The sequence below is a fragment of the Pseudonaja textilis genome, chromosome 1, assembly GCF_049901715.1.
Source record: "Pseudonaja textilis isolate UNSWEBS1 chromosome 1, rPseTex1.2, whole genome shotgun sequence".
In the NCBI taxonomy this organism is placed as follows: domain Eukaryota; kingdom Metazoa; phylum Chordata; class Lepidosauria; order Squamata; family Elapidae; genus Pseudonaja; species Pseudonaja textilis.
Window position 1 is genome coordinate 62,337,014 of NC_141990.1, and position 13,532 is coordinate 62,350,545.

General features: G+C 37.5%; 1 protein-coding gene across 10 annotated transcripts in view; it reads right to left on the minus strand.

The window, feature by feature from the left end:
* The window catches only part of BIRC6 (baculoviral IAP repeat containing 6), a 147,639-nt gene that overhangs the window by 55,927 nt on the left and 78,180 nt on the right, over nt 1-13,532 (minus strand). For all 10 annotated transcript variants that reach the window (XM_026695516.2, XM_087935971.1, XM_026695517.2 and 7 more), the window contains 7 exons: nt 12,686-12,907; nt 10,639-11,419; nt 9,934-10,077; nt 7,946-8,075; nt 6,932-7,063; nt 4,405-4,572; nt 3,291-3,464 (listed from right to left, as the gene is read on the minus strand). In XM_026695516.2, the coding sequence (XP_026551301.1) occupies nt 3,291-3,464; nt 4,405-4,572; nt 6,932-7,063; nt 7,946-8,075; nt 9,934-10,077; nt 10,639-11,419; nt 12,686-12,907 (1,751 nt within the window). The remainder of the gene's footprint in view (nt 1-3,290; nt 3,465-4,404; nt 4,573-6,931; nt 7,064-7,945; nt 8,076-9,933; nt 10,078-10,638; nt 11,420-12,685; nt 12,908-13,532) is intronic.

Genomic DNA, 13,532 nt, shown 5'->3' on the forward strand with positions numbered 1-13,532 from the left:
ATTGCCATCATGTTCTGGACAATTTTTTTTTGCTAGGTATGATATATGATATAGCATTGTGCACAAAATGGGACAAGAAGAATGTGCAAAATGTTAAAAGAATTGAACTGATTTGAACTGGAATAATTTTGTGATCAGTCATTTTACAAGTATTTCAAGTCTGAAATAGCATTTTGAAATAGAACTTTTAAAATTCTTATGAAAAAATAAGGTGAATAATTATTACTTTTGACAATTTTTATATAGGCTGGCTGTTAAAAAACAACATAGATTGCCACTTCGCTTATTCTTGGAATGAAAGTAGGGCAGTAAGAAACTCATTCCAATTTTTGTTTTCTGTGGCTGGAACACTGAAAATGCTTCGGGTTTTCCTCCACTGGAATAAACTCAGCTTTTAAAATGGAGCGGTTTTGTTCAAGCTTTTCCCCATACTTCATCCAAACAAAAACAACAGAACTCAAACCTTTTCTAAGGTTGAGTATAATTTTTATTTATTTTATTTATATTGCCGCCTATTCGCCCATAGCGACTCGAGGCGGCTTACACAATGTAAAGCCATATTTAAAACAAAAAATAAAAAAAACAATAAAAACTAACAAAAAGAATCAAATAAATTAGTAAAGTACAATAGAACAATATTTTTTGGGGAAAAAAACCCAACTCCTCCCCCGCCCCGACGACAGCAGATCACACTAGCCATTTGATGGGCTCCATTCCTCTCTGGGTTCCCCAGGCCCACTGGCAAAACCAGGTCTTCAGTGCCTTTCGGAAGAGTGCTAGAGTGGGGACCATTCTAATCTCTGGGGGAATAATATTCCAGAGAGAGGGAACCACCACGGAGAAGGCCCTTCTTCTGGGTCCCACCAGGTCTATCTCCCTCAGGGCTGGGACCCGCAACATTTCCTGCCTCCTCGCTCTAATGGGTCGGGTAGATGTGACTGGCAAGAGATGTTACCTCAGATAACCCGGACCCAAACCATGAAGGGCTTTAAAGGTGACAACCAGCACCTTGAATTGCACCCGGAAGCAAACAGCAAACAATGCAGCTCCTGCAGGAGAGGTGACACATGTGCACACTGGGGTCTTCACAAAACCATGCAGGCCGCTGCATTTTGCACCAACTGGAGCTTCTGGATGCTCTTCAAGAGCAGCCCCATATAGAGCGCGTTGCAATAATCAAGACGGGAAGTGACCAGGGCATGAGTGACTGTGAGTAGGGACCACTGATCCAAGAAAGGGCATAACTGGTGCACAACCCACAGTTGTGCAAAGGCCCTCCTGGCCATGACCGTCACCTGCTCTTCGAACAGGAATTGTGAGTCCAGGAAAAACCCCAGATTACGCAAAGTGTCTGTTTGGGGTAGTGCCACTCCATCCAAGTGGTAATTCTCCCTGAAACAATGAACCCCAAACCCAGAGTCACTCGGTCTTGCAAGGGTTTAGTTTCAACCCGTTGCTCCCCATCCAGCCCCTAGCAGCCTGCAGGCACAGCGAGAGGGAGAACATAGAACACTTAACTCACCACGGGCCAAGACATATAGCTGAGTATAATCAGCATACTAGTGATACCTCAGTCCATGGTGACGGATGATCTGACCCAGTGGCTTCATATAAATGTTGAACAGGAGCAGAGAGTGTACTGAGCCCCGTGGAACCCCATGGAAAGCAATGGGCGAGGGCTGGATCTCTCCCCTCCTATCAACACCGACTGAGAGCGGCTGCAGAGGAAGGAAGTGAACCAAGACAGCACAAGGCCTCCCACTCCCATCCCCCGAAGTCGCCCCAGGAGAATCTCATGGTCAATGGTATCAAAAGCCACCGAGAGGTCAAGTAGAGCAAGGATGGATGCACTACCCCCATCCCGCTCCCACCAGAGATCATCCAAAAGTGCGACCAATGCTGTTTCTGTCCCCAATCTAGGCCTGAATCATGACTGGTAGGGGTTGAGATAATCTGTTTCATTCAGAAACCTCTGGAGCTGCTGCATGACCACCTTCTCAACAACCTTTCCCCAAAAGGGAAGATTGGAGACAGTTCGGAAATTATCCAACTGGGTGGAGTACAGCAATGGTTTCTTAAGAGGGAGGACCACAGCCTTCTTAAAATGCTGGGGCACCGTCCCCTATGAATAATACATTGAATGTGTACTGTCTTGAACTTGAAATGCCCCAATTTAAGTTCAAAGTCGTTGTTCCACATATGAAGCCAGCTGTTTTTATCATTATGACAAGTGCAGAACAAATTATTTGAAATTCTTAAAATTTAAAAAAAGCAGGACACAAGACACTCAAGTTATTAATTCACAGGAAGTTTCTTCCCATAGTAAAACATATTTAATCTTATAATAACTTATCTCCCTGGCAAGCATATATACAGTTGCCAGAAATCTTTTGTCTGCATCTTCTTCAGCTCTGACCATGTACTTAGCAACCGTTCCTTTAGCCCTTGGATTTTACCTCGGCCCCATGCCCCCTCAATATTACCCCATCCAGTCTAAAGTAACAGTGGCACAAAAATTTCTAATCACAAGACATAAACCATATGCAACATCTGAAACTTGAAAGGGCCAATTTTATTCTGAGTTTAGTTTGCTTTGCAGCAGTAAACAACAATATGAAGTTGTGTTAGATAACTATCTTGATGTCTGCATTATGATTTAACAGGTTATACAAACAGAACAAAAGTTTTGTTTGTGTTTTATTTTCTTAATTCTGGTGTTTTAAACAATCCACAAGGCAAATCTTTCTCCCTCTATTTTCAATAGAAAGCCAATTATTTCTCCACATTTTGTATAAATCCCTCTCCATATCTATATTTACACACATACACACACACAAAATAATAATGCAATCGATATATATACATACATACATACATACATACATACATACATACATACAGTATACATACATACATACATACATTCATACATATTTTTAAGTTTTCGCAGGTATTTATATGTATGGTATTCAGCTTTGTTCGGGTATTTTCCCATGTCATTATAGTTGTGCTTTTAAAGTTGTAGCAACATTTTGGCAGAATCTCATCTGCCATCAGATGAGTAGGCGAACACTATGCAGAAGCCTGATGATGGCAGATGAGATTCTGCCGAAATGATGCTACAACTTTAAAAGCACAACTATAATGACGTGGGAAAATACCCAAACAAAGCTGAATACCATACATACATACATACTTTTCCAATAAGTTTATGTATGTTTCCACATCTATGTACCATTCAAAGAACCAGAGCAAAAAAACAGTGCCTATAAAGCCGTTTATAAGTATACCTTTTTCAGTGTGTTGCCGCTTGAATGAATCTGTTTTTGAAAGGCTAGGGTCTGAGATGACTTTCGAGCCAAGCTTAACTGCCAAGTCTATAGATCGGTATCCTTGAGGAAGTTTGCGGTCATACAACAGAGTCAAAAGCTGGGCAAGGGTCATCTCAGGTGGCAGTGGCTGACCTAAATCACATGAAGTTACAAGAAGCTCTAAATTGGTATTTAACTGATAAATTCAAACCATGACTTAAATAAGCAGTTATCATTAACATAATGAATAAGCAGCTTCTGTCTTTTTCATTTTCTAGGCAATCAGTTCCTATAATTAGAGCACTTCTTTAAGCACGGTGAAGCTTCTTTTCTCAAATCTTCTAGTAATATTGAAAAAAATCTCTGTTACAGGTAGTCCTTGACTTATAATGACAATTGGGGCTCAAATTTCCCATGCTAATCCATGTGGTCATTAAATGAGTCATGCCCAATTTTTTGACCTTTTTTGCCAAGGACATTAAGTGAACCTGGCTTCTCCTCCTGACTTTGTCAGAAGTCCCCTATGAATGTTGCAAATGAAAATCACATCACCCTGGGACACTGCAAATACATGTTAGTTGCCAAGGATGGATTTTTGATCTTGTGATCACAAGGATACTGTGACAGTATCTGTAAGTGAGAGGACCGGTTGTAAGTCACTTTTTTCAGTGCCATCATAACTGAACAATTACTAAAAGAATGGCTATAAGTCAAGGAGTTCCTTTATAAAACTACGCATGCAATATTAGTCTGGATAAATACTTAAATGTTATTACAGTACTTGTTTAACAAAATCTTATCAACACATTTACCTAAACAGATTACATTATCGTATATCATATATTAAATCAAATAACTGATTCAACTGTAAGTTTATCCATGAACATTAGATATATTTATAATGCTAAGGTTACAGGCCTATAGATACAATGTTCCATAGGACTATTTCATATAATTAGAAAACTTCTGATTTCAAATCAAGGTTTCTTTATAGTGAATCTGAGAAAATGTACAGATCCTTGTTCAACCTCATTTTATGTATCTTAGCATTCTTGAAAAACATGGTCTAATTTTTAAAAAAGTAGAAAAGTACCTGGTAGCAATTTATGATATAGGTGAAAAACAGGAACACTAATAGTTTTGCTGGAAGAATCATTTCCTGTGGAGGAACTGCCTACTTTATCTGTCACCACTCTCCCTCGTCTTGAAGGTGGACGAGGTGGTGTGGACGATACAGCCCTTTTTGACTGAGATTTCAAACCTATAATGAAAACGAAGTGTTACATTTTATACAGTTTGCAATGCAATTCAACAGTATTTACACTGATGCTTAAAACCTACTAAAGGCTTTTAAAATTTTCAATATTTCTGCATAAATAAAATCAAAACAGGATCTGTTCTCCATATAACTAATAACACTAGATAAAGAGAGCTCAGTTCAACAAAGCACATTATACTTATTCCTTTATTTATTCAGGGAAATGATCTAGCTATATACTGTATTTATGTTTGGCAAAATTATATAAACCTCTGTTTCCTAGTATGATTTGATTGTTGATTGTACCCTATGACTATCATTAAGTGTTGCATGTTATGATTCTTGTTTCTTAACGAAAGTGCTTTTTCTTTATGTATACTGAGAGTATTTACACCAAGACAAATTCCTTGTGTGTCCAATCACACTTGGCCAATAAAGTATTCTATTCTATTCTATTCTATTCTATTCTATTCTATTCTATTCTATTCTATTCTATTCTATTCTATTCTATTCTATTCTATTCTATTCTATTCTATTCTATTCTACTCTACTCTACTCTACTCTACTCTACTCTACTCTACTCTACTCTAAGATAGCAAGGAAAAATTCAATCAATGAATGATAATCAAGTGTGAGTGTGGGAGAACCTGCCTTATTTAAAGAACAGAAGTCTGGGTGTTCACTATTAAAGCCAACCTTCACAACACAGGTATTTGGGAGTATGTCATGGCCTGAACAAAGGAGATATCTGAGGATCTCTGAAAAACAGTTGTTGATGGAAAAGGCTGGGAAAGGTTATAGTTTGGACTCCTCCAGTCCAATATCAGGCAGATTGTGTACAATTGGAGACAATTTACCATCATTATTACTCTCCCCAGGAGTGGTTTGCCAAACAAGTTCACACCAAAAGCAAGGTGTGTAATAATCAGAGTAATCTCAAAGAAGCCCAGGGAACTAGAGGCCTCTCTTGCACTGCTGAATGTCAGTGTTCATCAGGAGAACACTGAGCAACAATGGTATGCATGGCTGGGCTACAAAGAGAAAGCCAACACTCACTCTCTCAAAAATAAATGAAAAAATAAACAAACAAGCAAACAAACCCCCCCAGTGCTGCTCATCTAGTTTGTGAAAGATCACATGGATAAGCCAGAAGGCTATTGAAAGAATGTCATCACTTGGATGACTGAGAATCTCCATAGATATTTAGCTGTGCACTTTGGGATGAACGCCCTTCGAATCATGCGGGAGTATGAACGGATTTCCAGAACAATTGCAGACTATAGGAACAATCTGAGCTTCAGTTTGAGATGCAGACAGCACAGACTCATCCCCAACAGCCTGTGCCTGTGCTCAATAAAGAAGGGACACAGGGGAAAAAAGCATCCTGCAGAAAGCACGGCTCCAACTTTTCAAAAAAAAAAAAAAAAAGTCCAGTTGCCTCTTGAAAAAGCATCTTTGGGACTATTGAAAGAATGCTCTGTGGACAGATGAGACCAAAATAGAAGTTTTAGGCTAAAATGCAAAGAGTTATGTTTGGTAAATGGTGAACAATAAGTATAAGAACCATATTTCACCTGGGAAACATGATAATGCAATGTTGTTCTTAATTGAGCTCTCTTCAGTTTTAGGACATGTGGAAAAAAGATCACATTTTAAGTCGTATTTGAGCAGAAATATTTAAAAATTCAAAAGGGTTCCCAAACATGTAAGCGCCACTGTTATTTGTAAGAGAGACAATATCCTACATAAGTACTTTTGAATAGATGGAGGCATCATGTTATATCCTCATAACACAGCAGATATTATTGCATGGGAGAAGCAACTTCTGCTTTGCAGCAAAGCATCTTCTATCCCAAGATTTTACATACATTTTTGTAGTCATCTCTCTCAGCTTTTCCTTATGTCTACCCTCATTGAATTCAGCCTATATAAGTAAAGGGCAAACTGTATTTTTCTTCCTTATCCAATTATTAATATCCCATGCTCCATCTTCATTTAGTTTTGTTATCCCTCTTCTCAGCCTATCTCCATTCAGATTTTTGGGTTTTTTTTTGTCTTTTCTGTTATTTCTTCTGGAAGGCAAGAGAGAGTTGTAGACTCTAGTGATGATGAAAAATGTTTGGGATTCCCTTTGTCTAATGTTACACCTAATGCCTCATTCACCTTTGCTTGAACACATGGCATAACTTTAATTCAGTAAGTTGTAAATTACCATGCTCCAATCTTATGGTCAATGAATGCAAAGCATCAAGATAGCTGACATTATTTTAAAAAGATGCTTTAAATTTAATATTAAAGTTAGTTTACTACTCCTCATACTATCCCAATCAGGTGTGATAACTTGATATAAAATTAGACATACCAGATGCAACAACAACACTGTAATTGTCCTGAAACCCACTGTCTGCTTTAACTTTCTCTTTTTCTTCGTAATTCTTTTTTTCCTTGTCTTCTTTTTGTTCACTAATTAATTTTGCTGTTATACTAGGAGTATCTGGAAACAAAATATTGTATTAAGTAGAAAACATTACTATTTTATTGTTTATGTATCTAAAGGTGTACACACACACATACTAGGGTTGTAGAAAGTATTTGAAAGAGATGCTTTGCAAAAAAAATGAAGTGGCTGTATGTGGACATGCATGCAGAGAAGGCCAAGAACAGTTTCCAACATAGTCATGTAAGCCTGTAAAAGAGATACTATAATCAAAGAGAGGTGGTGTGTTTTTGTGCTGTGTGCATTGTGAAGTACTTCTTTTGCTTGTCTTGCACAGCACTAATATGTACACATTACAAGATTCATTCAGTATTGATATCAGTGATAAACAGGAAGAAAATAAGGTGGATTTGGTGCAACTTGAATATATTCATTACATTATTGTATATTTCTAAAGCCAGTCAAATTTGTTCTGTGCAAACCTCACCTCTGTCCTTTAACTATGAATAATGGGTGTTGTAATTCAAACCAACAGGTCCCATGTTGCTACACTGCCTTCTAAATTAGTAGTAATATATTGCTGAAATATTTTTCTCGATTTATAGCATCTTTCTAAATATGATAGTTTTGGGCAGTATCTGGTTCTTAAATGTTAAGTCACTTTAATGAAACTGCTGTAAGACTGCTAAAATAAAGAGTATTATAGAATGATACAGACATACTCTTCAGCTCTAATATAAATACACCCTTTTATTATACGTTCCACCATGGAAAATTCTGTATTGAGCAATAAATTTATACATGAAGTAAAAAACCATTTGTTTTATGTATAAATCCATCAATGAAAGGCCTCTCTCTCTCTCCCCCTCCCTCCCTCCCATACACACACACTTTCCAAAGACTAGAACAAAAAAATACCTATTTATAAAAGCAACTTACCTGATACACGATCAAGAACCTCTGCCAGTGTTGTTGAGACTGGCAAGAGAAGAGTACGGAACTTATGTCCTGCCCCAAACATTGGATGTTGAATTATGTGGCTGGTAGCATTAATTCTACCTTTATACAGCTAAAAGTTAAGAAACATAAAGTTGTTTTAAGAATTTCGAAATAAAAAGGCTGTAAACATTTCATAGTGTGTGTTTGTGTAGTATCTGAGATTCCCCTTAGACTCACAACTCCTACTCAATGTAATGGTGGCTGAGAGGGCCTTTGTGTACCAATTCAGTCCATTCCTGCATTGGCAGGCTCTGCTTATAGTCACTCATGCACTAATCACACCCATACTGGATTATTGCAGCATGGTCTACGTGAAGCTGCCCTTGAAGAGTATCCGGAAGCTTTATCAGCTACAGATGCCCATTCTCTTCCCGTTTCTGCCTCTTCTCCCATACGTTATGCACACTTAATTGAGCTGTTCCTATCATCTCCTTTCCAAACCTGTCCAAGCATCCAGCATGCTGAACTGCCTCCCCATCTCCCTCTTTTTGCACTATCTCTTCTCCTCTCCTCTTAGGAGCAGCACACCAGCAATGAGTGAGCAGCATGTCCCAAAGGAACACATCAAACTCCAGCAAACTGAACATTCCAATACTTGAGAATGGATGGGTAGGAGCTTTTCTGGATAGCTTCATTTTCCAAAGCTTGGCCAAAAATAATGAGGAGGGGAAAAAAAGAAAAAGAAAGCGAGCAGGGAGGCAGCCTATGAAATCCTTGTGCCCTGAGTCAAGTTTGGAAGAAGCTGCACTCAATACCCTGGTTCACTTCCTTTTTCTTTAAAGATCTTTTGTTTTGAGGATTCCTGGACAGGGTAAGCTTTCAGGAAAGGTAGCATTAAAGTTTGTTTTGAGGAGTGGCTGGCTGGGGAGGAGGAAATTAGTTCTTTTGATCAGAAAACTTTTTCTCTTTTGGGGAAGCCTGTGACTGGAGATATTTGTCAATAGCAACAAAAAGCATATCCTGTCCAGGAACCCCAAAAACAAATGATCTTGCAATGGATGCTAGTTATAGAATGCAATTTGATTCAGGGGATTTCAACAGCTTACAAATGAGATGAGAAACATTTAAATTAGGACATTCTCATAATATCATTTTGTACAGTATAACTGAATTCCATTCCCAGATTTTATCTTGAGACAGTAACTAAACAAAGAGTCCAGGACTTGAACATCAACCATCGCTTCTATCATCACCCTGTTTGCCATATTACCTAATTAATAATTCTAAAAAGGACAGAATCTTTGTGCACAGTTTTTGTGACCTTGAGTTATTAAAAGAAATAGGGTGTACTGTTTCTATTAAAGCACTACAAAAAAGAAAAGATCAGAAACAGATTATTACAGTGATTTACAGTGAACATTTACCAAGATGAAATGGATGTTCTAAACTTCTTTACTTGAAAAGGAAAATGGAAGGAACAGCACACACTACACAACAAAGAACATGAACAATAGGGATGATCCCATTATTCAGGAGCAATGAATTGGCAAGTGGATTAAGTAATTAACATGGAAATGTATTACACTAGTAATTGAGGCATAATTAATATTAACAGATGGTAAAATATAGGATTTATCAAGATGTGAGAAGCATACACTCTTCCTTTTGCACCTTATGATTTCAAGGTTATTATCAAAATTTTAGTATAAGGAATTATGTAGAACAGGATTATGCATATGGACAATTTACAGAATTTATGATTATGAATAAAATTGTAATAACTATGTATATTGTAAAAGAACTGTGTAATATGTAGTTATTGGCTGGGCAAGGCTAATCTACATCACCATGGCTGGAAAATATATTTTAATATTTCCTTTTTAGTAGGAATGGATAGGATGAACTTTTATTTTTATAGTTACTGTGAGTTTTACCTAGCAATGAGGGTAGGCAGCAGTGGTACTACTGAATGTGGAGAGACAACTTACTGGGCAAGGTGACTGAAGAAACATTGTCACTTTTTCATCCTCCAGCATCAGCTGCAAAAAAAGCCTTCTAATAAACCCTGAAATATTTCCAGATGTTGGGAGATTGCTTCTTTGAGGAGAGGAATGGAAGAGTTCACAAAGAACCTATAAAAGGAATTGAAAGAAAAAATTCAGAGAGTTATAAATATTCATGAGCTATAATTATGAATATTTATTTTGTTGTATCTACAATAGGGCATACATTTGTTGATCTATTGGTTTCACTACTTTTTTCCCTTTATAACTCTTAAGTCAGAGTATACCTTCAGGAACTTCACTAAACTCACTTTCCACTGTAAGAAGGGCTATTCCAACCCTACCTAGTGCCTAGACCTTGAAACAGACCACTGTCGATCTCTAACACAGCTAGAACCCATTATGATCTGTAGTAAAATTTGCAATTGCTATGTATGTTCTTGAAGTTGCTTCCCATGTTATACACTAGCATAAGAATCTCAGCAGTTCTAAGATCTTTATTCTGTAAAGTTACTGTGTTGTTCTGCACCACATTTACTGAATTCTGATCTCATCATTGGTGCCAGAATAGAAGAGTTAGCCATACCACAAGGAAAGCTCAGAAAAAAGAAGCTCACAACCAGTCCTTCAAATACAGCTAAAGTGATATTTTTATGCTACATCGACTATCCAGATTAATTTTTATGTTACCTGAGCCATCAATCTTTGATTATTAGGATGGCAAGAAATACACTGCAAGAAAAATGCAACGGTAGCATTTTCAATTGCTGTTCTCTGCTGAGTAGTCAGTCCTGTTCCTGAAGCTGAAGTAAGCAAAGTAGGTCTAGCACTATTCTGTTGTGGCACTGCAGCATGTCCTCCAGAAGTAGCACCAGAATGGCAGAGTAGAAATAAAAGTGCCGTCCACAATGGATTGACTTCAGAGCCACCTAACCAGTCCTTCATAAGGTTGCTGTTTCCAACATCTGTCAAGAATCTGAGTACAGGAGCAACTAAATCGGCTGTGATGGGCATTTTATGAAAGTGCTGTGGAATGTGGTGCCTTCTGATCCTGTCTTGGGAATTGTCTGTTGATGGCGCACTGAAATCAGAGGCAGAAGTATGGTTAAAGCAAAAGCTTGCAAGGCTTCTTACAAGGAGGGAGGGCAACCCTGAGTCCAATAGCTGTTTAATAGCTTCAGGAGACTGTGATGAGGCAGCAAGAGTGGCCAAGTGCGATTCAGTTAGTGCAAGGGGTGCTTGTGCATTTTTAGAGTCATCTGTTAAAGACGAAGATAGATCCTGTTTTTTGCTGTCATCTGTCATAGACAGTCTGTGTTGCAACTGGATAGGGGGAGGAGTAATACCCATCCACCCCATAAGTAAGGAAAAATAACTTGGATGAATATGGCACATTGAACAAAGGAGACTGTCAACAGCTTTCTTCAAAACCACATTGCACGGAAGAGACATGGACCAATTAAACAGAGACCTAAGGAGAAAGAAAAAACTAATTAGAAAAACAAATATATTAATGACATATAAGCTAGCCCTGAATTCAATTGTTATTGTCTCCAATTTACATTACTTTGAAGCTCTATAAATTTGATGAAGTTTTCCTGTGGCTTAGCTACAGATCTAGCTTATTGCAAATTCCTTGTTCATTATCTGAAGAAACTGAAGATGCAGGCCAAACCGCCCTATTTCTGTTCAGAACTTGGGGTTTATTTGAATGCACATCCTACTGAAAATATTTGTACAGTTAATTTTCTTATACCTTTTTATGCCACAAAATAAATCACTGCCTTAAGAGGGACTAGACCTGCCAATTAAGAAATGTAAATTTTTAAACTGAAATTCTTAAATTAACACTTACTAAGAAAAGCTAATTTGTAGATAAATAAACCTGTCCTTGAATTGCAGTTATAGAACCCTTGCCATTGCCCTGTACTAGTACAGAATCTGCATTTTGAAAATGCCCACATTTTAAGTGAAAACAGAAAAGATTCCTCTACAAGAGATACAGAGTATATACATTGCCCAAGCAAACAGGAAAATCCTATTAGATTATGAAAGTTTATGGAAAACTAGGTCCATATTTCTGAATGATAATCATTGTAACAGACGGTCACGTAGCTTTGTGTATGTTTTTTTTAAATTTACAGTGGGGGTCCTTGATTTATGACCACAACTGAGTGCCAAGTTTCTGTTGCTAAGCAAAAGTTAAGTGAGTTTTGCCCCATGTTATGACCTTTCTTGCCACGGTTATTAAGTTAGTAAAATGGTTGCTAAATGAATTTGGCTTCCTCATTGATATTTTTGTCAAAAGGTCGTAAAAGGGGACCACATGACCATGGGACACTGCAATGGTCATAAATACATATCACTTGTCAAGGTCCGAATTGATCATGTGATCATGGGGATACTGCAATGGCAACAAGTGTGAAAAACAGTCGTAAGTCACTTTTTTCAGTACTGTTGTAACTTTGATTGGTCACTAAATGAATGGTTGTAAGTCGAGGACTACTTATACTAGCTTTTTGTCAAAACGTATGGGAAAAAATCAGTAAAACCTACATATAAAGAGCAAAGGATCGGTGGTCTCATTGGGAAAGCCATTTCTTTTGTGGATGCAGTTACATCAGCAATTTATGTTTGAGCCCTTGTGTGTTTGTGGCACTCAAGCATTGCAGAGATTAAAAAAAAAAACACATGAAGCTCTAATCCAGATCTCTAAACTAATACATAGGCTACTTACTCAAAGAGTTCTCTGTTCAACAATGCTGGCAAGTCATATTCCACAAGCAATTCATAGCTATGCCATAAAATTGCTGCTACACAATGCAAATGTGAAGGAGATGGCATGAGAAGACCGTATTCTCTTGTTGAACTGTTTGGACAGACATAGTTAACTCGACCACTTTTTTTCATCGCTGCAACTCTTGCAGAATCACTGACCCATTTCAACAAAGCTTGAATTCTAGAAGATGGAAATACATTATGAACACATTTGGTAGGAATATTTATTTATTTGTAAAGCTTATATGACCACCTGTCTTATATATAATAAGCAGCTCATCAGAAAATCAATTCAAACAGTAATGTCACTCCCCACCATAGTGGCCTAATATCCATCAGTTCCTCCCCATTCTAGCCTAATATCTGGGATAAACAAGTTTTCACAGCTTTCTGGAAGGCTATGAAGGTAGGAACCTTTTGAGGTATATTTGTTGAATGTATTTCTATGTTGCCACTATCAAAATGACTCTTGGTGGCACACATAGAAAAAAAACAAAAGCACAAAAAACCACAATAGCACTTCAATAATACATAGCAACAATACTGTGAAACAGTTTTCAGAAAATATGAGTAAGAGTTTAGGAGACAAAACAAATTTTAAACCAGCACACAAACTAAAAATAATCTCAAACTGAAAATTATTTCAAAACAATTCAATAAAAATATCTGTCTATTGTAGGTTCTTGAGAAAGACTTCATAGGTGGATAAACATGTCAAATCCAGTCTAAATATCTGGCTGTGTGACCAACCACCATTTATTAAACTTGTAAGGTGCCTGACTTTCAATGATTCTGGATATCTTACA